The 24,859-nt window shown below is 32.0% G+C and overlaps 1 protein-coding gene, 1 long non-coding RNA gene and 1 pseudogene across 2 annotated transcripts; all 3 read right to left on the minus strand.

Annotated features, from left to right (window-relative positions):
• Window positions 1-2,013: 2,013 nt before the first annotated feature.
• LOC148602711 (uncharacterized) lies at window positions 2,014-3,980 on the minus strand. The gene is made up of 2 exons (XR_015916254.1): window positions 3,852-3,980; window positions 2,014-2,247 (listed from the first exon to the last, which is right to left on the minus strand). It is a non-coding gene; the product is annotated as an uncharacterized LOC148602711 (long non-coding RNA).
• Window positions 3,981-22,546: 18,566 nt separating this feature from the next.
• On the minus strand, window positions 22,547-22,943 carry LOC148602712 (caveolin-1-like; annotated as a pseudogene).
• Window positions 22,654-24,834, minus strand: LOC148602713 (caveolin-1-like). Its single transcript, XM_088552209.1, has 2 exons — window positions 24,596-24,834; window positions 22,654-23,496 (listed from the first exon to the last, which is right to left on the minus strand). The coding sequence occupies exons 1-2, from the start codon at window positions 24,659-24,661 to the stop codon at window positions 23,170-23,172; spliced, it is 393 nt and encodes a 130-aa protein (XP_088408335.1). The 5' UTR covers window positions 24,662-24,834; the 3' UTR covers window positions 22,654-23,169.
• Window positions 24,835-24,859: the final 25 nt, after the last annotated feature.

Here is a 24,859-nt window from a genome sequence, read left to right on the forward strand (position 1 = left end):
GACGTCTTTCGGAGCTTGTTATTTTTTTTTAAATGATTACCCCTTTTTACGGTTTTACACAAACTGGGATTTTTTTTCATGATTTAACTGAACTAAACGTTTTTCCTTTTGCTGAAGATACGGAAGTAGTGAATGTATTACCTATTGACTTCCTGTCAGAAGAAATCGGGTTCTCAGTGCTAGTTAAATGCGTGTTGAATACCGTTATGAAGACTTCACATTATAAGACAGCTTAATGTAAATATGTTTTCCTTTCGCTAAATAGGAGATAAATATTCTAGTGCATATCATGATTTTACACATTTCAGGTTAAGAAACACTCATGTATTATTAATGTCATTTTTGTATTCAGTAAAATTATTTGACGTGTAGTACTGCTGTACCATATTCCATAAGAGTTCACATTTATCATCTAGATTTTAGATTGGCGTAAGACGTATACTTTTCCAGACTTATATGCATTTTAGTCCTGTTTTGAGGCGTGTTTGTGTTACATTTATTTTTATGATTTTTTGCTATGCTGCTTTTGCTTGTTTTTCATTTGCTAAAATTGCTGTGGTTTGCATTTTTTATCATACTGTTTAGTGATAACTAAAATAATACCATTAATTGAGGGACACAACATTAGTTTGCGTTATTAGAAAGAAAATACGTCTCATACGCTGCATAAAAGGTTTTATTTCCAATATCCATATCTCATTGACAATATTCTGTCTCCGACAAACATATTTTTTTTCACTTGTATATTATTATTTCATCTTGGACTTGAAGTACATTCCCCACAAAGTTATAAAATTCAAGACTTTTTGAAACTCGTTGATTGGATTTACATATTTTTTTTATTGTGTTAAGTTTTTTTCATTTTCACATATTGACTACTGATTTTAGATTTTGACTGGTTGCAATTTTACTAATTCAGGACCATTGCGGTGGTTTTCAACTTTCCATTTTTTTACTCTGATGTTATCATTTGTTTGACTACTGCCCAGATTTTATCAGCTCGGTAATTTTGCGTTGAGACATTTAAGTTGTCTCTCTTGGCACCATTCATCGTTAGTACTGTGTTCTGGAAACCCTAAAATCCAGTCCCGCTTTACTTATTTTGTAGTATTATAAATTGCGGCTTTCCATTTCCTAAACGTCAGTGTTAGAAAAAATAAGTCTGAATAGTTTGAAGCTTCACTTAAACGCAAAATGTGTTCATTAATTACGATAGAAGTCCATCGGTTTGGAACTTCAGTTTTCAGAACTAGTGACTGCACTCGCATCGAGTTAAGTCGCTACGTACGTAAGAAGTTTTCACACCAAAACTCATGCGCTATGCCAGAGCTTGCCGTAACGATGCAGACTTTTTGTATCGACCTAGACTACTTACAATTAGGCTTCTGGAACAGAAGTTTTATGGTCGTCATCATCAACTCGTGGATTGTTACGGTGTATCAATCTGCACCATGAAAACTGATTTGTTCAATGTGTCATAGTTTTCCTTTCCTCGATCGTCTACCCTGGACTTAACTTTTTATGAACAACTCGGCGGGTGTTTATAGAAAAGAAGAAAACGCTTAGCCTACCGTTGTTCTTTGTTGTGTGTGTCTGTTTTGCTTGTCTGGTCTTTGTCATTGGATTAGTGCATGATTGTGTGAATTCGTGTCATATGACCGTTGATGAGACAATATGTTGTTTGAGCTTTCAAATATGACTTGTCAGTGTATGATTTCGTAAATTCGTGTCATATTAGTCATAAATTATGACCGTTGATGAGACAATGTGTTGTTTGGGCTTTCATTTCTGTTTATGGTTAAATATCTTTAAAACATACCTTTTCATATTTCAATACATATATTGTTCTTAATTCATTATAAAACATTTGTCTGCAAATTACCGTTGAAAATAAACCATCGGCGGAAAGGCAAGAATCACCGCACAGAAAAACACAAGAATAACTGTATACCCGGACAATGAATTAATAAATGGCGGGCTATTTGATATAAAAGAGTGCAATGATTTTAATAATAGTTTATTTATTTTTCTTTTTCCCATCTACACAACAGTTGGTGAACTTTCGATCACAATCTTGAACACAAGTGAATCTCGATTACTTTGCTGTTGTGGTCTTCTTCGATCTTCCTTCTACCGAAGGCTCTCCTGCCTGCTTTTGACTATCAAACCTTGCCCGTTTTACACGGTGAATTTCTGTTGGCTCTTTTTCTAATACATAGTCTGAGCCAGTATATGATTCGACAACAGCTGAAAATGGGTAATTTTGAATGTAAAATATTGCATATAATTTGAAATATTTTACAATCTGAATAAACATTCCCAATAATGTTTTGTATTCAAGCACCACAACAACAAGAAACAAACAAACAAACAAACAAAAAAAAAAAAAAATGCAATAACTAAATAAATAATACAACTTCTAATGATGTACACAAATTGATACTATAATACTGAATAAATTATCAGTTTGACTTCCCATATATGTGTTATGAAATGATTTTTAAAAAGCCATGTTGCCGTTGAATCAGGTAAAAGATGTTGAGGTGTTTTACGAAAGAGTTTACTGTTGATTAGGGGCCAATAGAGAAGAGGGGTAAGGTTTGTATGTTTAGGATATTATATTCACATGATTTTACAATACCCTTTTTACCTATTATAAAATTAAAAAGTTTAGAAAGTATGATTTGTTTAGTTTTAAGTAGAATTATTGGATGTACTTGAATAAAAGTGCAAGTTCGCGATTTCTTTCCTGTCATCTTGCAAAATCATTTTAAGTATGCATTTTCAATGAGCATGCGCAAAAAGTGTTATAAATGATGTAAAAATGTATTAATTTGCTCAAAAAGATTAACTTATTGGGGGCATAAATCTATATATGGTGAAATTACAGATCTTTCGGGGGATAATTGATGTGAAAATGTTCTGTAGAAATATGACGGGTATTTCAGTTTTTTTTTTAATATTACAAGCACAAAAGCTCGATGACTCCAAATTTTCGTACTGAAATATGAAGTAATGTCAAATAAATATTCTTTTTACATTTTTAAAGAAATTGTACATATCAGTTTTTTTTTTAATTATCGAAAAAAATTGACTATATTTGTGCTCAATTATCTGTAAATGAAATTCGGTGAATCTATGTTTTTTTATCTTAAAGTTTTACAGTATGTTTGTGCATGGTTTTCTTTCAGAAAAATTAGGAAAAATCTATTTACTTAAAGTATTAGGTATGATCTACCTTAATTTATCTATTGGTACATACGAAGAAGCAAAGGGTAAACTTAATACGCGATATGTATTAGGATACAAAAAATGCAAATCTTAAAAATGACAACATAATTAAAAAAAATTGTTAATAAAAATAATATTAACGTATATTTGAACATTTTTCTTGGATTAGTTGAACTTTTTTGCATAAAGACTTACAACATTGAAATAAAAAAGCTTCATAAAAAAATTCCGACTAAATGCCTTAAACACGCGATCTGAGCGAATCCTCTGATCTGTTTGTAAAGGCATTCAGGCTCCGATCATACAAAATAGTTAAAAACCCTTTCACAATATTATCAAAATATCATAAATATAAGCTATTTGAGGAGCGCACCTGAAAATACCCACTGTCACAGTTGGATCCAGAATTAGACTAAAGAAAACTTTAAGACACCCCAGGTGCACCTACAATTTTAGGAATTAGCATTGAAATAAGATAAATTATGTCATAGGAGAGGATGTGAGTAACTGTATGTTATTGTGTCATGTAAAAGAAGAGATTATTAGTACAGCATAACAATATTTTCAATATATATATAATTAGTATTTTTGTATTTTATACTTGATTTTACATAACTTACGTGAAAAGACAATCCCTTCCATGGTTATAAAAACAACAAGCAGGACACTTAACAGCATCTTTTGACAAAACGGTAAAATCGCGTCTAGTAGATATAGCAAATTTGGGTGATGGTTGTAGGCTGTTTATGATATATTATAGTCCCCAGGTGCCTTAGTTGAAGGTCGTTAATTCGTTCCACACATGCAAGAATACGTGCAATATGTTAAAAGCAATTATAGATAACACTATTAATCTCTTAATGTATTGAATTTTTGTATGATATTTGAATATTTTATAATTGCAGCAAAATATATAGTACACTTTTATGTGAAAACTAAACGAAAGAGAACCAGGTGCATGTTGAAAAGAAACCAGCGAAGACAAATTCGATATTGAGAATATGCAGTATTTCATCTCTACTTTCAGCCACAATTGCAAAAAGATTAACGTACGCCACCTATGATAAAAACAGAATGGGTCGTATATCTCTATGGTCAAGACAAGAACGGATTATTAACAAATTCTATGAGTTATTTATTTTCCTTTGATCACTTTACTTTTAACTATCCGTTGGAACAGTCATTGGAAAGGAAAAGTTTCTAATTGTCCCCAAATTTTCTCCCAGAGTAACCCCAGCATAACGTATGGTTATCAAAGAAACGAAAAAAAAACATGCAGATTTTCCTAGAATCTTACGCATTATTGGCATAAACACACATTTTAGAGCCAGAAATATAAATAAGGAAAACAAAATATGTAATCCGAAATAAAGACTAGAAAAGAAAAACAGGCAGACACAACAAAGACAACGAAATACCAAAAAATAACATACAAATAGAACAATAGTTAACTGGGAGCATGGACCAGATGCACTGGTAGGGTAATTGTACTCTGATTTGCTAGAAACACCCACCGAATTGCTCGTAAAAACATCCAGGCTAGATGAAAGAGGAATAAAAGGTATGACACGGTGAACAAATTACTTCCCATTGTGCAGATGAAAGGCAATGTAAAGTCTATATAGCTTTTCTTTTATAAAAAATGTATGTTATTCTTGATGATAATTATTTCCTCTTTTTAACTTTGCAACTGACGTTTCGTCAATGAAAAACAATCATTAATATCAATTAATCATTAATAATTATGCTGTATTTTTAGTTGTCTTACGAACCAAGCTAAAATACCACAAAACTCTTCTTTAAACGTACCTAGTCCTTTTAAGCAAGTCACATATATACATCTAAATAAACAATTTACACTGATATACATCTAGTCTAGCTTTGTAGGAGTGTCCAAATGTTAATTAGTTTTTTTTTACAAATTTCTGACAAGAACACGTACGAGGTTCATGAAAAGTATGGAATAGCTAATGACATAAGTAATATATAATACATGTATATTGCTTGAAAAATATATAATTCATTTGACAAACTTTTAAGAGTCAGATCGCCAGGGTTCCCCTTGCTAATTTGACTGTTTGGAAGCGAATAAAAATAAATATATTGATATTTTCGCCACTGCTCATGTATTGTTTTCTTTATTCTGCAACCACATTTTCTAAATAAAACATGCGAAACTTGTCCAAAATATTTATTCATCGATCTTTTGGGCGCGGCGGTCGGCGAGGGAACCTTTAAACTAGTTCCTGTTTTTGACATTGCTTATAACAGAAAAGGTAACCAGGAGACGAAGAATAAAGAGTAATCAAGGGAACCAAGGTTATAGAGATAATCAAAAGAATGTAATCCAGGGACAAAGACCAGACATGGACAACAGACATACACAACAAAGAACATAAAGTAACTAAAATCATACATACAAAGTAACAAAAGTAAATGAGCAACTCGGACTCCACTAAAAACTGGGAGCATGGACCAGGTACACCGGTAGGGTAAGCGTCCTCTGCTTTTCTAGACACCTTTTATTTGCGTAATAGATAGCTTATGCATTTAGTATATAAGGTATATTGTGTAGTTAATCAATTTGAAACTTGAATTATATGCTATTATTTCGAACAATATGAATATTTTTCCACTGGAGAAAATATATTTGCATTTTATACATGTTCAAATTCAAATTTTTGTTATTCCAATCATGGTCCCTCAGGGGGCATTTACATTCAACATTAATATCCATCAGATTACACAATAAGACAATACACAATATAGAGACATTACATATGGGCTTGCTACCCCTATCAAATATGCAACTCTCTAGTATATAACACGAAAAGAGTTATCCCAAATTTGGGGGTAACTCGCTTGAACTAATTTTTTTTCAAATAAAATCGAATATATCAATATTTACTGTGCATCAATCACTTGATAAATGATGACTATAATGATTTAACACATGTCACGAACATTTACCTCCAATTAAATCAACACAATGATTTGAAAATTCAAACTCGACATTTCTACAATCGCTTGGACCAATTAAAATAAAGTACCATAATGTCTTAATAACGTTTGGTTGTGAACATTGCATTCTGGAATTGACCGAGGCTTAAAAACCCTTTTACTAATGCAATGTGTTATCTAGTGTTGTTATAATTTATTTACACTGTAGAATTAAATAAAATACTTATTTCTACCGAACCTATCTTATTACAAACAACTCATTTGTAGTTCATTTAGCTTAAAACAAAATTTGCTATGATTTTACACTCATACACACATAAATTATTTGGTTTAGAGAATATTTATTGTTTTATGTATGACATATAATCATTCTCAAGTATTATTATGTTCATAGACAACCACAAATATTTGTCAAGATATCTGCGAAATACGCTGAAAGTGACATCCTCTGTTGTCATGGATACCTATACTAACTTCATATATAGCCATTCATACACCATTCCATTGTTGTATCAACCGGGTAAACTTCCAAATCCCATCTTAGTTGCATACTCATATTTCATAGACTGTAAAAAATGACCTCCAAAATGATCAGAACACTTGTAAAACAATAATGGCAAGTATCTTATTTTTTACAAATTCTTAAAAATTACAAAATCATTCTTATGTAATAGCACCAGTTAAACAGCTTTCGAATTTTCCAGTTTTCATTCTGTTACTCCAAATCCACAGAAAAAAACCTGATCATTTTAATTCATTGTTGCTGTTTTAAAAAAGGACTGAAAACGCAGATATGCACGTCTTTCATAGCCCGAGAGAAATCTTATGTTGTGAAAATTAATTTTCAATCCTTTGACAAATATAAAGATTATGAAAGAATAATTATCGTAAAGAAGAACTGTTTCATTGGAATCATGCTTGTACAATTTAGCGATCAAGCAGGTAATTGGCAACCATATTTATCTGTGAACGACATACGGCATATTTCAAACATATGAAAGATACACAAAGGAAGAATAAAGCTAACCCATCAAAGTAATAATGATTATTTGATGTATATCGAAATTTTGCAGTATAAATAAGTGGTATTTTTGTATATTATGTACCGTCCGTGCGAGACCCGACAGGGTAGTCAAGGACGTTAAAAAAACTCCTTAGTTAGTTATGTTATGTAAAAATTCATTATTTGTACATATTCTCAAAATGCCATACATTTTCTTTAGTTGAATGATCGTTTAACCAAACAATACCAATACAAGTAAATACTGTGGTATATTCATCTTGTGAATCTGACCTTGCACATACAAAATTTAAACATGGATTTTTCCTTTGTGATAAAACATTTAAATCTAGAATAGCTGGATCTTTTTCCTTTTTTAATGTTAATAACAGAACCACTTCACACATATCCCATTAACTTCTTTATGTTTTATAACATTGATATGCACAGGGAAGCAATACTAGTACCACTCTTTAATTTAAAACTGCTTGACTGTTGAAATTGTACCATATAAAGTGAAAGAAGACAGGTATTGTTTTAAAGTTTCGATAATCTGCGAGGCAAACGATATGGAGTCTTTTCTACCAGACATTGCTTTCATGTTAATAGTGTTTGCGTTGCTGTGGAGCAAACTCTGCTTTGTGTTTGGTTTTAAGAGTATGGAACAATATTTGTATTGATATCGCAGAATTTGTTTTACTGAACCTAGAGACAAATGAGAACATTTCAGTTCAAGTCGGATTGCGATATGCTGTCGTTGCATGTTTTTCAATATATATCGTCTTTGGAGTCGGTATATTTTTATACACGATAGAGAAGATTTGGAAGTTCTGTAGCCAGAAGGACGGGTCTAACTATATTGATGGTAGCAATCCTAAGTATATTATCGACGCCAAAAGGTTAAAGGTGTTCTTTATATGCTATAAAGCGCTCAGTATTTTGAACGATGCCGCAATGCTTGGATTTACTATTGCATTTGGCAAATGACTTTGAAACTGCACTGCCGTTTTTCACGAATGTATCAAATGTAAATGGAAGAGAATGGGTAATTTTCTGGATATCGCTTATATCATTTTTAGATCTACTTATTGGACTAGTCGAGTTCGGTTTTGGCTTAAAATCATTACTAAAAATCAACAAAGTTGCGTCAAGTGCTACGCCCGATCGAAGTAATGAAAGTTGAGAATCATATCGTAAATACAAAATTTTGTGGTACATGTAACGCTTAAAAATGACTGATTTTTGTTGTTGCTTACATTCAGAGCATAAAATACGTCTGATATATTCAAAGCTTTATGATTATTTTCTTTCCCTTTCTATATATATATATATTATTTCCAATACTGTTTGGGAATGATATGAGATTAAAGAATTCCGTCTCTGTACGATTTGACAAATAAAATGCATGGAATGCAATAGTTAAATTTAACGATGTTGGCGTTTGCAGCATATATAACAGGTATTCCTATTATGATACAAGAAAAACGTAATTTCAGCGTATGGATATGTTAATTATACTGTAAGAACAACAATAAACAAGACTTAACGCTGAACTTAATTCTTCGGCGGACATTTTTGCCCTCTATCAATATTTTATGATAATCACATTTGTGCAATGCAGTAATTCCCGCTTCAAAATATTGCCTTCTGGGTCTTATTTCCTCCTAATTAAGTCGATTGCAGACTTTTTTTAGAGCTCATTCATCTCAACTCAGATATTCCAGATGCAATGGTGGATTTGGCAACTGCAGATTCTGCATATGATCGATAGCCTGTAATGGTAATATATCACTATTCTAAGTACGTGGTGGCGATATTTTGAGTGACAGTGTATAAGCTTGGTATAGCAACATATCAGCTTAGTTGTGATAATCAAGATGCAATGCATATGGCAAGTCAAAGTTGACAAAAATGCCTATTTATAAATATTTATAAATAATTATAAATATTTGTAATGATGATGTTATTTATAAATATTTATAATTCAATTATAAATATTTATAAATGAATTATAAATATTAATAATTGTTTTATATTTTTAAAGATTTATAATTCTTTATTGATATTTAAAAATCATTTATTAATATTTATAATTGAGTTTTAAATATCTATAAATCCAAGACAATTACAAATATTTATAATTCATTTATAAATATTTATAACTTATATATAAATATTTATAATTATTTAACACTGTATACTTCTATTCCCCATACTCAGTTAAAATCCCGACTTAAAAACATTATACATCGTTGTTTTTCCAAAAAAGATGGTACACCTAGATACAAATATATAGTTCTTGGTAGAGATTCCTCATACTTTGTAAGAAATAATTCCAAATCATCTTCCAAATACACAGAGGAAAATGTTTACAAAATGCTGGAATTTTTAATTGACAACATATTTGTCCAGTGTGGTGGACGTGTTTTTCAACAAACGGTCGGCATTCCAATGGGAACAAATTGTGCTCCTTTACTTGGTGACCTATTCCTTCACTCTTATGAGGCTGACTTTATAGCTGATCTGATCAGAAAGAAAGAATATCATTTGGCTAGATCCTTCAATCTCAGTTTCCGCCATATAGATGACGTATTATTTGATACATCGCATCTACCCAAAAGAAATTGAGATAAAGGATACTACAGACACTGTGAAGTCAGCCTCATATCTTGACCTACACTTAGAAATCGATGGTAAAAGAAAACTATTGACCAAACTTTACAACAAACGTGATGACTTTTCATTCAGAATTGTCAACTTTCCTCTCATCTGTGGCAACATCCCTTCGGCGCCTGCGTATGGAGTGTTCATATCACAACTCATACGTTATGCCAGAGCTTGCCGAAACTACGCAGACTTTTTGTATCGCGCTAGAACTCTAACAAATAGGCTTCTGGAACAGAGTTATGTTGCTACAAAATTGAAGTCTTATGGCCGTTATCATGAACTCGTGGATCGTTATGGTGTATCCATCAGCACCATGAAAACTGATTTATTCAACGGGTCATAGTTTTCCTTCCCTCGTTTGTCTACCCTGGACTTGACTTTTTATGAGCAACTCGGCGGGTGTTTCTAGAAAAGCAGAGGACGCTTACCCTTCCGGTGCACCTGGTCCATGCTCCCAGTTTTTAATGGAGTCCGAGTTGCTGATTTACTTTTGTTACTTTGTATGTATGATTTTAGTTACTTTATGTTCTTTGTTGTGCATGTCTGTTTTCCATGTCTGGTCTTTGACCCTGGATTACATTCTTTTGATTACCGCTATAACCTTGGTTCCGTTGATTATTCTTTATAAATATTTATAACCATCACAACCAAATCATTATAGCGAGCACCACGGAGCGGTGTGAGCTCTACGGTTATTACATATACCATCTTAGTTCCCTTAAGGTTCCCCAATATACTAACAAAAAAAGTCATTCGTTCCAAGCAGTTAAAAATATTTAACTCCAGCCGGGAAGTCAGTGCTTCTTGCTCATTCATTAAAAAAAAAACCAAACCATTTTTTAACAAGGCAGATTTTCAAATAAAAATATCGATTTCTTTTGCTGTTGGAATTTGAATAGAAATATTGCACTTGCTGAACAAAAATTGTCATCCGTCCCCCACACTTTTTGTAATGGTTTTATTATTTTGACCAATCTCGCTGAATTAGACAATGCCTACTCCATATTATTGTTTACAATAAGAACGTGCATCATAAACCTTTGAAGGCTGGCTGACTATAATTGAATTCTTGGTTACATAGAATGTTGAATCGGGTTGCACTGTAATAATCATTCCAATCTAATTAGCATATGTCTTTTTCGTGTATTATGATAGGTTGCCTTAATGACCTCAGCAATGACTACCCCGGACTTGACTTTTTATGAGCAACTCGGTGAGTGTTTCTAGAAAAGCAGAGGACGTTTACCCTACTAGTCCATGCTCCTAGTTTTTAGTGGAGTCCGAGTTGCACATTTGCTTTTATTACTTTGTATGTATGATTTTAGTTACTTAATGTTCTTTGGTGTGTATGTCGGTTTTCCATGTCTGGTCTTTGTCCCTGGATCACATTCTTTTGGTTACCGCTATAACCTTGGTTCCCTTGATTATTCTTACAACAGTGTGCATATCGTAAACAACACATCTACCATCGCTTTGACAAAAGATACAGTCATTTAAAGGCTTAAAACGGTATTATCTGCTTTATTCCATTCATTTTCGTCATTGTATATCCAAAACATTTTAAAAAAGAATTCAGTTATCAGTAGTCCGTAAACACTTTGAACATTGAAATTGACAAGCATGTCATGTTGTCGGTTGAATGTCGCCATTTGCAATGTCAATTTTGGGTGTCATTTTCACTGAATGAGAGCCTACAAGAAAAAACTTTTAAAATATTTCAGAAAGTTAGGGATTGGAATTATAAAGATTAAACACTGTTTTTCCAGAATTTATGGATGTGTAAAATTGGATCGTTCACTCACAAACATGACATAAAAGTCCTTTGGACTTTCATTTGTTTTGTGAGTGAATGGTCCGATTTTACACATCGATAAATTCTGGAAAAAAAAATAATCCTTTAATAAAACATGTACATATGGTTTTAATTAGGGTATGTTCTTCTTTTTTAACACTTCTAATACTCTATATTAATACAAATCAATATTTCTTGATAGTTTTAATTGTCTGTAACATTTACTAGAAGTACGCTCGTCTTTTCTACAGACTAACGTTATAATTTGTTTGGTTGTATTTTTATTTCTTGAATTTTCAATTATTTAAGTAGTACTCAAGTTAATAATCATGCCAAATGTGATTCAAGGTTGGAAAGCCTACATATTTTTTTATTTTTGATATTTTATTTAAAGTTTAAAGTAAACAGAAATTAACATCTTGTTTTTCATATAACTCCTGATCATAATAAATATAAATTATATAGAATGTACTGTAGAATTCAAAATATAGGGAGATAACTCTTTAAATGACACTAAAATACAATAGAAACCATTGGATTTTCAATGTGAATTATCTCCCAAGAGCAGACATATTTGAATAATAATACATTTCATCATATAGACCTATAAAGCAACTAAATAATTTTTTTTATAAAAATGACAAAACGGCTTTTTGAGGTGTATTACATATTAAAGAATTTGCATGATTCTTAGCAGGAGTACTACTTTACATCGATTGCATAATTTTATTTCATTTTGTATGTTGGTAAATGTGTTAAAACGCTCAATTTTCAAGTAACTGGGACTACCTGGTATTCATGAGAAATTATACTTTATTTGATTTTTGTCTTTTCTTATCATTAGTTTGGTGATTCAATTCGAGTATCATTAGGCCTTGGGCTTTGATAATTTAATGAACATTGCACAATTCTATTTTTGTCATGATTTAAAAAAAACTTAAAATCAAAGTAAATGGGACTACCTGGTTGGGGGTATGAGAGTTTTTAAACGATTAGATTTTATATAGTTCTATAAAAATATCTACTTACCGACATATTTCTTTTTATTCGACAATAAATTAGGAATAAATGGCTTTCGAAATTTAGCCACTCAATTTAAAAATCATGATGGGTTCCTTCGAATGAAAAGGCGATCGACGAGATAAGTGTTTGTTGTCTAAATACATGCAATGCGATTATTATGCCCCACATTTTTTGCTAGGACGACAAAGTCTGATTCGCTCACCAGGCCAAGAAAGCCTTTTTGGCTTTTCAAAGGCAATGATTCAAATAAAGAGCGCTTATTCAACTAGGACTCTATTATACTTTTTCATTAGGGTCTTTATATCAATTGAAAGAGTTTTTTTTTTTTATTTATATCTTCAAATTATAATCTTAATGCATTTTTATTTATATCTAAAAGCAATAATTCTTATAAAGAATGTTCATACACTTGGACTAAAAAGGCCTTTTGTATACCTAGTAATTGAGATGATCACATCAAATGAAAGCTTCTATCTATTATGTTTTTTTTCAAGTGATAAGCTACACATCACAGAAATAGTATTGTTTGGTTATTAAAGGGTAATAACTCCAACAATGAATCGACATTATTTTAATTTGCAGTATTACAAATTTTAAATACCCAAAACAGTGAGGCTTCGTTCTTTGTATTGCACACGGCAGAACCTTTCGGTGATGGATTTGGCTTTTTATTTCGATAAATTTTGTTTTGACTAGATCGTCCTAAATAAGTGTTAGATGCTTGTGCTGCTGATACATTTCTTTCTTACTGTTACGGTTATCAAGTCATTTTTACCTCCAATAAAGAGTTACCATACAACTTCACGACATCTGTAGAGCTCTTCAGAGTGAGTAGTGAAGTCACAATAATTTCCAGTATTACTTATAGTTTTTGAGATATATGTAGAAATAACTTAAAACCGTGAGATCTAAAATTACTAACAACGGCCATTTTTTTCAACGTAATCGATACAATTTGTAAAGTAGTTACGTCAAGGATGACAACTTAATTTGGTAATAATTCATTAAGTGGTTTCAGAGGAGAAGACCTTCAAAGATGGTTATCTACATACAACGTCAGACGACGAGGGACGCGAAGTAATAGCAATTTGATGAAGAATATGTTTGATAAGGCCCAAAATTTCATTTAAATGACAATGAATTACTTTGATTTTTATTGAAATGCAGACCAAAGTCCGGAATTAAAATTTTTGATGCCATTTTTTTAAAATTAAAATAATAGTTTCAAGTCGAGAGATAATCAAAATGGAACAAATTAAAACTTTTAAAATTTATATATTCGTATTTATGCCTTTTATAAAAGCTATTGTTCACATTAAAATGTGCTATACAGACGTTCTACATACAAATCTCACACTTATTTAATGAATAGTATGGTGGTAGTAAACGTACATTTGTAATTCTAATATGACGTGCTTCAAAGCATTTCAGACCACAGCCATGGTAAAAAAGTGATAAACCAACATTTCGTGCAACGCATAGGCTGCGTCTGATCAAAACATGAAGAAACTAGTCCTATTAGAATCGAAATAAACCACAGAAACTTCATCTTATCATTGTTTTACCACGGTCTGGTCATTCATGTCCGCTAGTAAGGCATTGCACTTTTGTTTCCTGTACTCTTAACTGTGACAGACCCAGGAGTTCCGGGTTAGCTTCACTCTTTTAATTGAAAATGTGCAAAATTTGAAATAAATATGAGGAAAAAATAGCTCAGAAACTCCAATATTTTTTGACGCACAGTTAAATACAATTTATTATATTACGAATAAAGCGATTTAATGAAAGGAAAACATTTGAATTCTGGATCCTCATTCGTATCATAGCCGAATTTTACCATATTTACACTACTTCCTTCCTATGTTTTTTTTGTAAATTAAAAAACGCAAAAAAAATTCGCGTACTATTAACTTTATCAGTCAGAATATCAAATTATGGAACCTAAAAGTAAATAAATAAACAAATAAATAAATAAATAAATAAATAAATAAATAAATAATAAAAAACCTAAAAAAAACAGGAAACCACTATTTAGACTAGCTGGAGCGTATAGTTAAGTCCCAACTGCAAACTGCAAACACAAAAAGAAATCTGACCAATAGAGAAAAAGCCCGGGTACTTGTCAACAAAATATGCAGACCATAAGGTGTCAGTTGACTTTCATAAAGCTGCAACCATAAAGACTTAGTTAAAACACTCAAAGACTTCGATTCATCCGTGGCAGGAGCATGTTCTTCGAGCAAGACCAATCAGCATCGTTAGTTGGAGCGAGTGAAGTTATACGCAGGGTAAAGTGGACAATCACTTAGGACTTCTCCTTCAGTTTTAAACAATCAGATTTTTTTTCATATATCTCATGATGAAATTAATGCTACATATGTTTGTTTTTGTCGAATGGAAATGATTGTTATCGTTATCGCTCAGGGAGTGTGTATTCATTTAGAACATTCATAATTCATAACATCTTCACGTTATATAAGAGGAAAAGTAAATAAAAAATGTTAAAAGTTTAAATGCAAAATATTTTATTTTAATTAAATTTGATGTAAAATTACCAAACAATATTTTGTGTATTTTTATTTTATTTTATTTCATTTTCTTCATTCTTGTCACGTTGGTGTCCTCTGATATTTCGATCAGATCGTCTGCCAATCCTTTTCGGAATCTACTCGTAGTGGACATGGCTATGTCCTCTTTGTGCTTCCATAGGACCTTTTTCTTCTTCAGCCCATCCTGAACCTTGTTGGTTTTCAAGACTTGACCTTTTAACCCGTTGAGTTTCTGTCTCTATCAAAACACCACGTGCGCTGACGAACGAATCAGCTGTAATTAAGAAACAACTCGTGAAACTCAGTCTTAAGCTTAAGAAAAAAAGTTGCGAAACAAAAAAAAAAAAAAATAGATAAAATAAAATAAAAAATAAGCATCGACACGAAGAGGGTAAACTATTTTGAAATATTTCATCTGCAATTACTGCTACTATAAAGTGTTTTTTTTTTCATGGCAATCCCATGAACAATTTTCAATTTCTCATATACAAGATTTGAGTTAAGTGACAATAGTAATTCATACAGAAAAACAACTTTGTTTTTGAAATTTAACAAATATACCCCTGTTGTTCGTAGATATCGGTTAATAACTATAACTTCACTATTCAATGAATTTCTGACGCAGCCATATTTTGTGACGTTTTGATTACAGGTGATATTTCATGGCTGACGTCATCTGTTTGCAAAATATCTACTGTTGGACAATAATGTCTAATAGGAATATGCTTAAATTTGCTCACTTAAAAAAGGGCATTCAAAAACAATTACATGCAAAAAGTGGTTATACTGACTGGACCAAATTTAATATAGACAAAATATTTTTTTCAAAGATCGTGATTGAGAGAAACTCAGTGGAAAATTCCTACAATTTCTACACAGAAATATAATAAACCAATTATATCAGCTTGGTGCTTGCAATATCATTTTTTTATGGAACACTTGTAAGATAAATCGACCTCGGCCATGCGTTCGTTGAATATCTCTTGTAAGGGTCCCATAAAACATTATATCGCATGCACTGAGTTGCCATAATTGTATTTTAATCGCATTTAGAAAAGAAAAATTCCGAAAACTGTAGTACCTCGAATTTGTAATAGTTGATAGAGAAGAGAACGCAAACCGTATACTGACATTATTATTCAACATGGAATCTAGCTGAGCCAAACTTTAGCCGAGGCTTATTAAAACACTTTGACTGATATTGCTTAAGCAATGTGATTATGGCGCAGTCGTCAGTAAAATGTTTTAAGTTATTATGAGGGATGGGTACTTTTAATTATGGATTTTTCTTTATAAGTTAACTATTTTTTTTAAAATTTACCCAAAATTGATATAACATATATATATATTATGTTTGCATGTATTACCCAAAAAACATCTTAGGCCTGATTTTACTCGGCATTTAGTTATACATGTACTAACATTTCCCCTGAATGTGCCCGTCCCAGGTCATGATCCATGCATGTCCATTGAAATCAACACTCTTATTTACACATAATTTACTTACGTGAATATCCAATCATTTCCATCGTTACAAATAAGACAGCTACCAAAGTTAACAACATCTTAACGGTACAAGATAATCAGGTAGTTGTGAAATGTCTTTCAACGCTCATGTGTTGGCTTCTTTTATTGTGACGACAACCAAAAAGTACATCCAATATGTTTCGAAAGCATTTTTAGATTACGGATCTTATCTCGTATAAATGAAATAAGTTATTTGCTTTTATATTATTCAATAATTAGAAAGACCTGTAGAACACGTAGTAAAACATAACGAATAAGTTTCTTTTAGTAATGAAAAGTCACAAATTCGAATTCACGTGTCGACTGACATCGGCAAAAATAACTGGGGCAAATATGAAAATGGTTTTATCTCAATAAGACATTTACAGCAAGTGGGTCCTTCGAGCGATTCCACAAACGAGTTATCTACAAATTATGTTGAGAAAATTATTTCCCTTCAACTAATTGTCTACTCGCGATAGAAAGATCAATCTTTGAAATTGCTTACTAGGGCTCGTATAGTGAAATCCCCCATTTGACTTTCTAGGGGTATTGATTTTATCAATGTGTATCGGAATTTTTATAATTCTTGTTTTAGTATTGAGGTTTAACTCAATTTGAAAGTGACATCGGGCTTAAAGTTCAATTAGACGTGGCCTGAATTGAATGTTTCACAGATACGTCGATCCGCATTTCAAAATCTATATCGCCAACGAATTATTTTTTTGTGAGTGTATTTCAAATATTGTAAGACAGGAAATTTTGCCCAATATGTATTTCAAGTCCACGTTATAGCTCACAACAAAGTAAATATGAATGATAAAATACCAGAAAATATCATTATGAAAGTCATTTATATACCCCTGCTCATATCATCGCAGACGAGTTCTTTATAATTGAAATGTTTTCTTTTTACCAGTAATAATGTTCTAGACATATTCAGGATGCACAAGCATAAGCATTGTGCAACAACTAAATGAACGCATCGTGTGCCTTTTCTTAACATGGAAAGAAAAATAGAGGTCAAAATTAGCTCATTTATTTATCGATAAAACTTTGGTTTTTTTTTAAATTCATTGGCCATTTACTTTTTGCTATCTCAAGGTATAAATGTAGGTATTCAGATTTATTACATTTGTAAAGTCTGCAATCATTCAGGAACAAAATTGTTTGTTGTGGTATGCATTAGTTTGATCTGGATTTCTGGTTGCCACTTATACAGGAGACACTGCTATGTCCTGATGATTATTGTAAGCATCTAATTCCCATTGCCTTTTTAAGAAGATAGACCTAATATAAGGGACTTAACTCTTGAAATCAGTGATATGTTTGTATCATATTCAATTTCACCAAAGCCTATCAAGCTTTCATTTGAAATAGAATGGAATCAATCCATATTACTTTGATGCTTATATGAGATTGATGACAAATCCTGAATATAAACGTTCCAACCATTGTGTCCCTTACTCTAGTCTGCCATCAGGCAGCGGATGAATCGGGCATGGTATGACAAACCTACCATTTTAAAAGTTTAACTTGACTATTTGCATTATCAGAATCAAGGAAAAAAAGACAAGATTTTCCATATCATGTTGATAAATTGAGTTATGATTACATTGAAAAATTTCAATGTCTGATAACTCTGCCAAAAACCTCCTTATTCTGGCATTCTATTGAAAAAATCTGAGCAAATCAAATGCTTCTGAAATCAAATAATAGTCTATTCAAATAGAGATACCATCCTCGAGTGAAATTATATTTTAAATATAATAAAAAAAAGGTAATTCATGCTTGTCAAAAACCTACAGAATTCCCTTTTATTTCTTATTAAGAAACAGTTACAGACCACATAAATGTATCATTCATTAGGTGGGGTTTCTACACCACAAAATATCTCTGCTATAGGCAGTGTCTGAATTTTATTTGGACTGGTACTTAAAACTTTTATGTGAATCACTAAGTTGAATCCCTTTGTTATATTAGAGCATATTGGGTTTTTTTACCATCTAAAATATGAATAAAAATGCTCTAAAGGGCGCAGCTAAATACGACTGCAGTGATCAACCCCTGAATGGCTGGGGTAAGTATGGATAATTGTACATTCAAGCTGAAGACATATCAGAGTTCCATACACATGATACAGTGGGAATTAAACATGTAAATTTAATCGTGGGACAAGCTATGATATTATGATCATATAAAAGAACGCATAGATATATTTTGTTTTGGTTAAAACTAGACCTATGTGAGATTTAACTGAGTGAAAATTCCTGTTTTCAGTTTTTAAAACATTCTGATATTATATTCATTTACAAACATCAAGCAGTAATTATGTTGCTACATAAACAACCACATATATGATGCCTAAACTTCATCTAAAGTTTCTTCCAAACTAATCGTATATATAAGGCAAGGTCAATAAGCTTATGTCAATTCTTTTTACAAATAATATCAGAAGTAGTGAAATCTGTGTCAATACGGCATAAAATGCTTCATATTTGACTGGTCATTTTCACGTTATTAATCGGTTAGACTGCTAAAATATAACAAATTAAAAAATCATACTTGAATTTTTGTTCAAACTTAACATAACTAATTAATTATTAACTAAAAAAGATAATTAGCACAATAAAATGTAATTAAATCAAAAAATGTGTCATCTAATTAACTTGATTAATTAAGGCATGAAAGGGCCGAACACGCCAAGCCTGACCTGCATTAACTGTCTAGCCCCCTGTTGTCAGTTTTCCTTAGAAACCACTATAAATATACCGACTCTGGCGAAACCTGACACAGAACTCGAGAACTTTCGAATAGACTCCTTCAGACAACAATTATAGTTTTAAAAGGAAAAAATGGGTATGAAGAACATTGGAGGCGATCTTGATTTGGTTGAGAGAGATCCCCAAGGACTAAATGCACATCTTGGGGTAAGTTCTAAACTAAGATATATATTTTTCTTGATATTTAACAATATATATAATTATACCATTAAATGTGAACTAAAGTAAAAGTTTGGTAAAAGGACAAAAAAAAAACATGAAAATGAGTTTAATTTTATGTGAAATGAAACGTATACAATGGAAAAGTAATCAGGGAATACAAACCAGGGATAAAGACTAGACAAGGAAAACAGACACACACAACAAAGAGCATGACATAACCAAAATAATACATATAAAGAAACAAATGTAACTGAGCAACTCAGACTCCAATAAAAAAAACTGGGACCATGGAACAGATGCACCGGTAAGGCAAACAAAATATTAGGTCGTTATTTCTTCTAATAAATCGACACATGCGCATACCAGAACTAGAAACATGGACTTTGTAAGCAATTTTTTTTATACAACAAACCGCTTTTGGTAATGTTTAAATTATTTTGCATAGTTTAATTATGGCTTAAATGGATTTTTCAGACTCTTCATTTCACCGATGTCATAGCAGAACCTGACGGCATTCACAGCCTTGACTGTATTTGGCGATGTTCCCACATGTGTTTTAACTGCTGGAAGAAACTATTCTATAATATATTAACCCTGTTTTATGGAATTTACATGGCTGCTTGGTGGGGGTGCGAGTTTGCCTACATAGCGTTCTTTCATATATGGATTATCTCCCCCTTGATAAAAGTTTTGGAAATCAACTGCGGACTCTGTCAAAGAATATATGCCTCATGTGTGAACTGCTGTATTGTGCCTTGTTGTGAAGCATTTGGTACTGTTTTCCATGCCTTTAAAAAGTAAACAGAAATTATCTAGAATTTAGGTTGATTAAAATTTGACTGGATTAACTATTTATGTGTTAAGATAACATAATATTGTTAGCAAATTTGTACCGTTTTTGTTTTTTTTTGTTTTGTTTTTTTTTTTTGCAAATCTATCAATTTTTATTATCTTATATTGTTACAATATAAAAGAATAAACTTATTAAAATCAACGAAGGCTTTTTTTGTGTTCGCTCTTATACGATGTTTGAAATGCGGCAGATAGTAATTAAAACTTTCAACAAATAGTTTTTAAAAAATCTTCAGTATAGATCTAAGACCACAAATTTTAACGAATATATAACCATTACGATGAAACCACGGTTAAAATGTGAAAAACTAAAAATACTGGAAACAAGTTGAATTATCCCCCTTTTTTAAGTCCTTCAATAATTACAAAGTTGCCAAACCTTAAGCTTCCTATAAAATTTATTCAAAATCCCTTGAGCACTTTAGGAGAAAAGTGTTCAAGGTAACCAAGATTTGAGCGGAAATTAAAAGATGAAAACTAGAAGAAAAAATGGACGATCAAAACAAACATGGAATACCCAAAATAACACGTACATACAAACAAAAATAAATGAACAGTTCCGACTCCACTAAAACTGGGAGCATGGACCGGGTGCACCACTAAAGAAAACGTCCTTCTCCAGAAACACCCGCTTTGTTACTCATAATGAACATTGAAGTTGAAGTATCTCCCTTCGGAGTGCTTCATCACATACGATACTCATTCTCCATTAATGGTTTCACCAAAATACATAATAAAATACCTGACAAAAAACCACCATACACTTATGAGTGCGTTTCTTAAATACCAATCGATCCGATTGGTCTCAATTGCAGTTTAGGAGGGATTCGAGGGATTTTTAATTTCATTTGAAATTGTTTATGAAAATGGGTCCAGAGTCACAATTTAACATAAAATTTATCTGTGCAGAAGTTCTAGTTGGGAACAGACAGCTTGTTTTAGAGAAATGTGGGTAATTATATAATTGATTGATATTTCAAAAACACTTTCCCCCATTTAGGGACCGGTCGCCACATAGGACCAGTGCAAATAGCTGTAGGACAGACACTTTTTTGATGTAATGCTTTTGTTGGGACACTTTTTTTTTACTGATAGTATCCATAGGACATATGTTTTTTTTACGAACAAATACTTTGAACTAATTTTTTGATTAACTTAAAAAAAAAACCCAAACTATTATAACAAAATAGTCTACAACATATAAATGCAGTAGAAAATATAACTATTTAACAAAACTCATTGTAATTGGAATAACTATATCAGTGGCAGATCCAGAGTTTTAGGTAGGGGGGGGGCGCAATTTATTTATTTTTTTGACAGGATCAGCGGTTAGGATCACGAAGTGTTCCAAATTTGCAATGGGGGTTTGGGAGATTTTGAAATATTAAACCTCAAATCCTGCATTCTGAGGGTAGTGGAAGAAATTGTTGGTATTCATGTTTTCTTTAAAATGATTCATGGATGGTAGAGTTGTGCGTATTTTTTCACTTTTACCAATTTTGTGCTATTCACATATAGGACTTTTTGAAAGATACAAATAAAATACGACGAGAAACAAATAAAGATAGAAAAATAAAAATAAGCACTATTACTGGAATTTCAGATTCTGACGATAGCGACCTTTACTGGTACTGTGTGGGGTTCAATCCAGCAGGCACTGCAACGTTAACTTAACGTTCATGAGTTGTTATTGGTTTGTTCTAAGAGACATAATAGTTCTAGAGGAAGCATTTAGACTCGTTGTGCTTATGTTTAAAGTTTTAACGGATTTCCAACGTGAATACTTAGCATTACCTGTTTAAAAAGATGGTATATATAGTCAGACATTAAAATAAAAGTTAATTATCATATACATTTCAGTGCTAGCTCCAAAATACGACTTTAAGACATTTTCTGTTGTAAAATGGTTTTATTCATTAATTCTAACAATTAAATAACGAGCCATTATTATCATATATGTTCATTATAATTGACACTGATTTTGTGGTGAAAATGCAACGTGAATAAATAGTGGGTCTTTAACAATGAGTTTTTCCCTTAGTCTGCATTTTTTAAAAACACCGTAATCAAATTAATATACGTTTTTCCTATTTCTTGAATGCGTGGAATACAGATCCACATGCTTCACAGCACGGTACGATACAACAGTTTACAAATGAGGCATATATTCTTTGACAGAGCCCGCAGTTGATCTCCATTAACTTATTAAGGGGGAGATAATCCATATATGAAAGAAAGCTATGTAGGCAAACTCGCACCCCCACCAAGCAGCCATGTAAATTCCATAAAACGTTTAACCGTGGTTTCATCGTCATGGTTATACTTTCGTTGAAAATTGTGGTCTTACATCTATCCTGAAGATTTTTTTAAAACTATTTGTTGAAAGTTTTAACTACTATCTGCCGCATTTCAAACATCGTAAAAGAGCGAACACAAAAACAGCCTTCGTTGATTTTAATAAGTTTATTCTTTTATATTGTAACAATATAAGATAATAAAAATTGATAGATTAGCAAAAAAAAAAACAAAAAACAAAAAAAAAACAAAAAACAGTACAAATTTGCTAACAATATTATGTAATCTTAACACATAAATAGTTAATCTAGTCAAATTTAATCAACCTAAATTCTAGATAATTTCTGTTTACTTTTTAAAGGCATGGAAAACAGTACCAAATGCTTCACAACAAGGCACAATACAGCAGTTCACACATGAGGCATAGATTCTTTGACAGAGTCCGCAGTTGATTTCCAAAACTTTTATCAAGGGGGAGATAATCCATATATGAAAGAACGCTATGTAGGCAAACTCGCACCCCCACCAAGCAGCCATGTAAATTCCATAAAACAGGGTTAATATGTTATAGAATAGTTTCTTCCAGCAGTTAAAACACATGTAGGAACATCGCCAGATACAGTCAATGCTGTGAATACCGTCAGGTTCTGCTATGACATCGGTGAAATGAAGAGTCTAAAAAAATAAAAATTACCGTAAAAAATACAATACGAGATGAAAATGATTGAAAATATAAAGCTCATTTAAAATGTGAAAGAAGGGGCTAGTACAAGCGCATTTTAAGATCAGTTTTATCTTGTCTTGTCTTTTTTGTTTTCCTTACACTATCATGTATCATAACAGGTGACCCTAAAATTGCAAACGCAGATAGACCTTTAACTTTTCATAAAGTTAGTTCTTAAAATAATCGATATGTCCTAAAATGGCATGACACAAAATATCTCCTCTTCGGTCTTCGTAAAGTAAAATTCAATACAAAGAACCCTTATTTCTTTTGAGCAGTGATCTTTCGTTTTGTTTTTTACGGATTTATTTCTTAGAAAAACGCATTTTTTCAACTTAGTTGGCCGTTTCACAGTTGCAAACTAATGCTTCATTTATCGAATGGGCGAAGAAAATACACACGTGCAGAGTATATACAAATGTAAAGTAAAGCACTAGTCATTTATCCATTTTTTTTTCTGGGTTATAATGAGGGATGATAACAAATGCACCGAACTGCTAAACTCTAGGCAATTGTCAACAAGTACTATCTTTAAAAAAGATAATCGACGCAGTAATATTCTGTTCTTTTTACCTATAAGTTTGTACATTTAATAAAAAAAACATATGGCACGCAATTTCAATTTTCGATACAGTTTTTTTTCAAACGGCACTAAGTAATCGGTATTTGGCCAATTGGGAAACAAAATTGCGATCAGGCGACTTGCGTTTCCATAGAAGAGCGACCTTACGGTCAAAGGATAAAAAGCGAAACTATAGCGACTGCGCCGGAAAAAGGAATGTCAGCATAAAACATCACAATATCAAAACCGGACAATTGGAAACCATCAAAATGACCTTAACTTGGTACAGACATTTTGGATGGAAATAGCGAGCTAAACAGGTTTTATAGCGCATTAAACCTCCCGCTTCCGATACGCTTAATTATTTCCGGTATATTTATTACAATTTCTAAAATTTTCGAAAAGCTTTCCAAATTTTTTAAAGTGTTTTGTGTCTTCTCCGTTTGAACGTAGGCTCAAAAAGTACTATATATTTTTTTTAAACTCACCCCAAGATGCGCATTTAATCCCTGTGGATCTCTATCGACCAAATCCAGATCGCCTCCGATTCCCATTTTCTTCTTAAAAATAGAATTTCCGTGTGACACAACTGTTTCAACGTTCTGGTGCTTTCCGGTAAGTTTTTGGTCATGTTGGGTTATTTATGCTGGTTACGTTGGCAACTTGAAAACGGGGATCAAACAAACAGGTGACGAATCATGTCCAAGCTGATTCATGTTCAATCTTGTTTGTGTTATTGTTTTTCATATGAT

The sequence above is a fragment of the Perna viridis genome, chromosome 11 (assembly GCF_037379345.1).
Source record: "Perna viridis isolate PV_CMFRI_1.1 ecotype Kerala chromosome 11, ASM3737934v1, whole genome shotgun sequence".
Taxonomy (NCBI): Eukaryota; Metazoa; Mollusca; class Bivalvia; order Mytilida; family Mytilidae; genus Perna; species Perna viridis.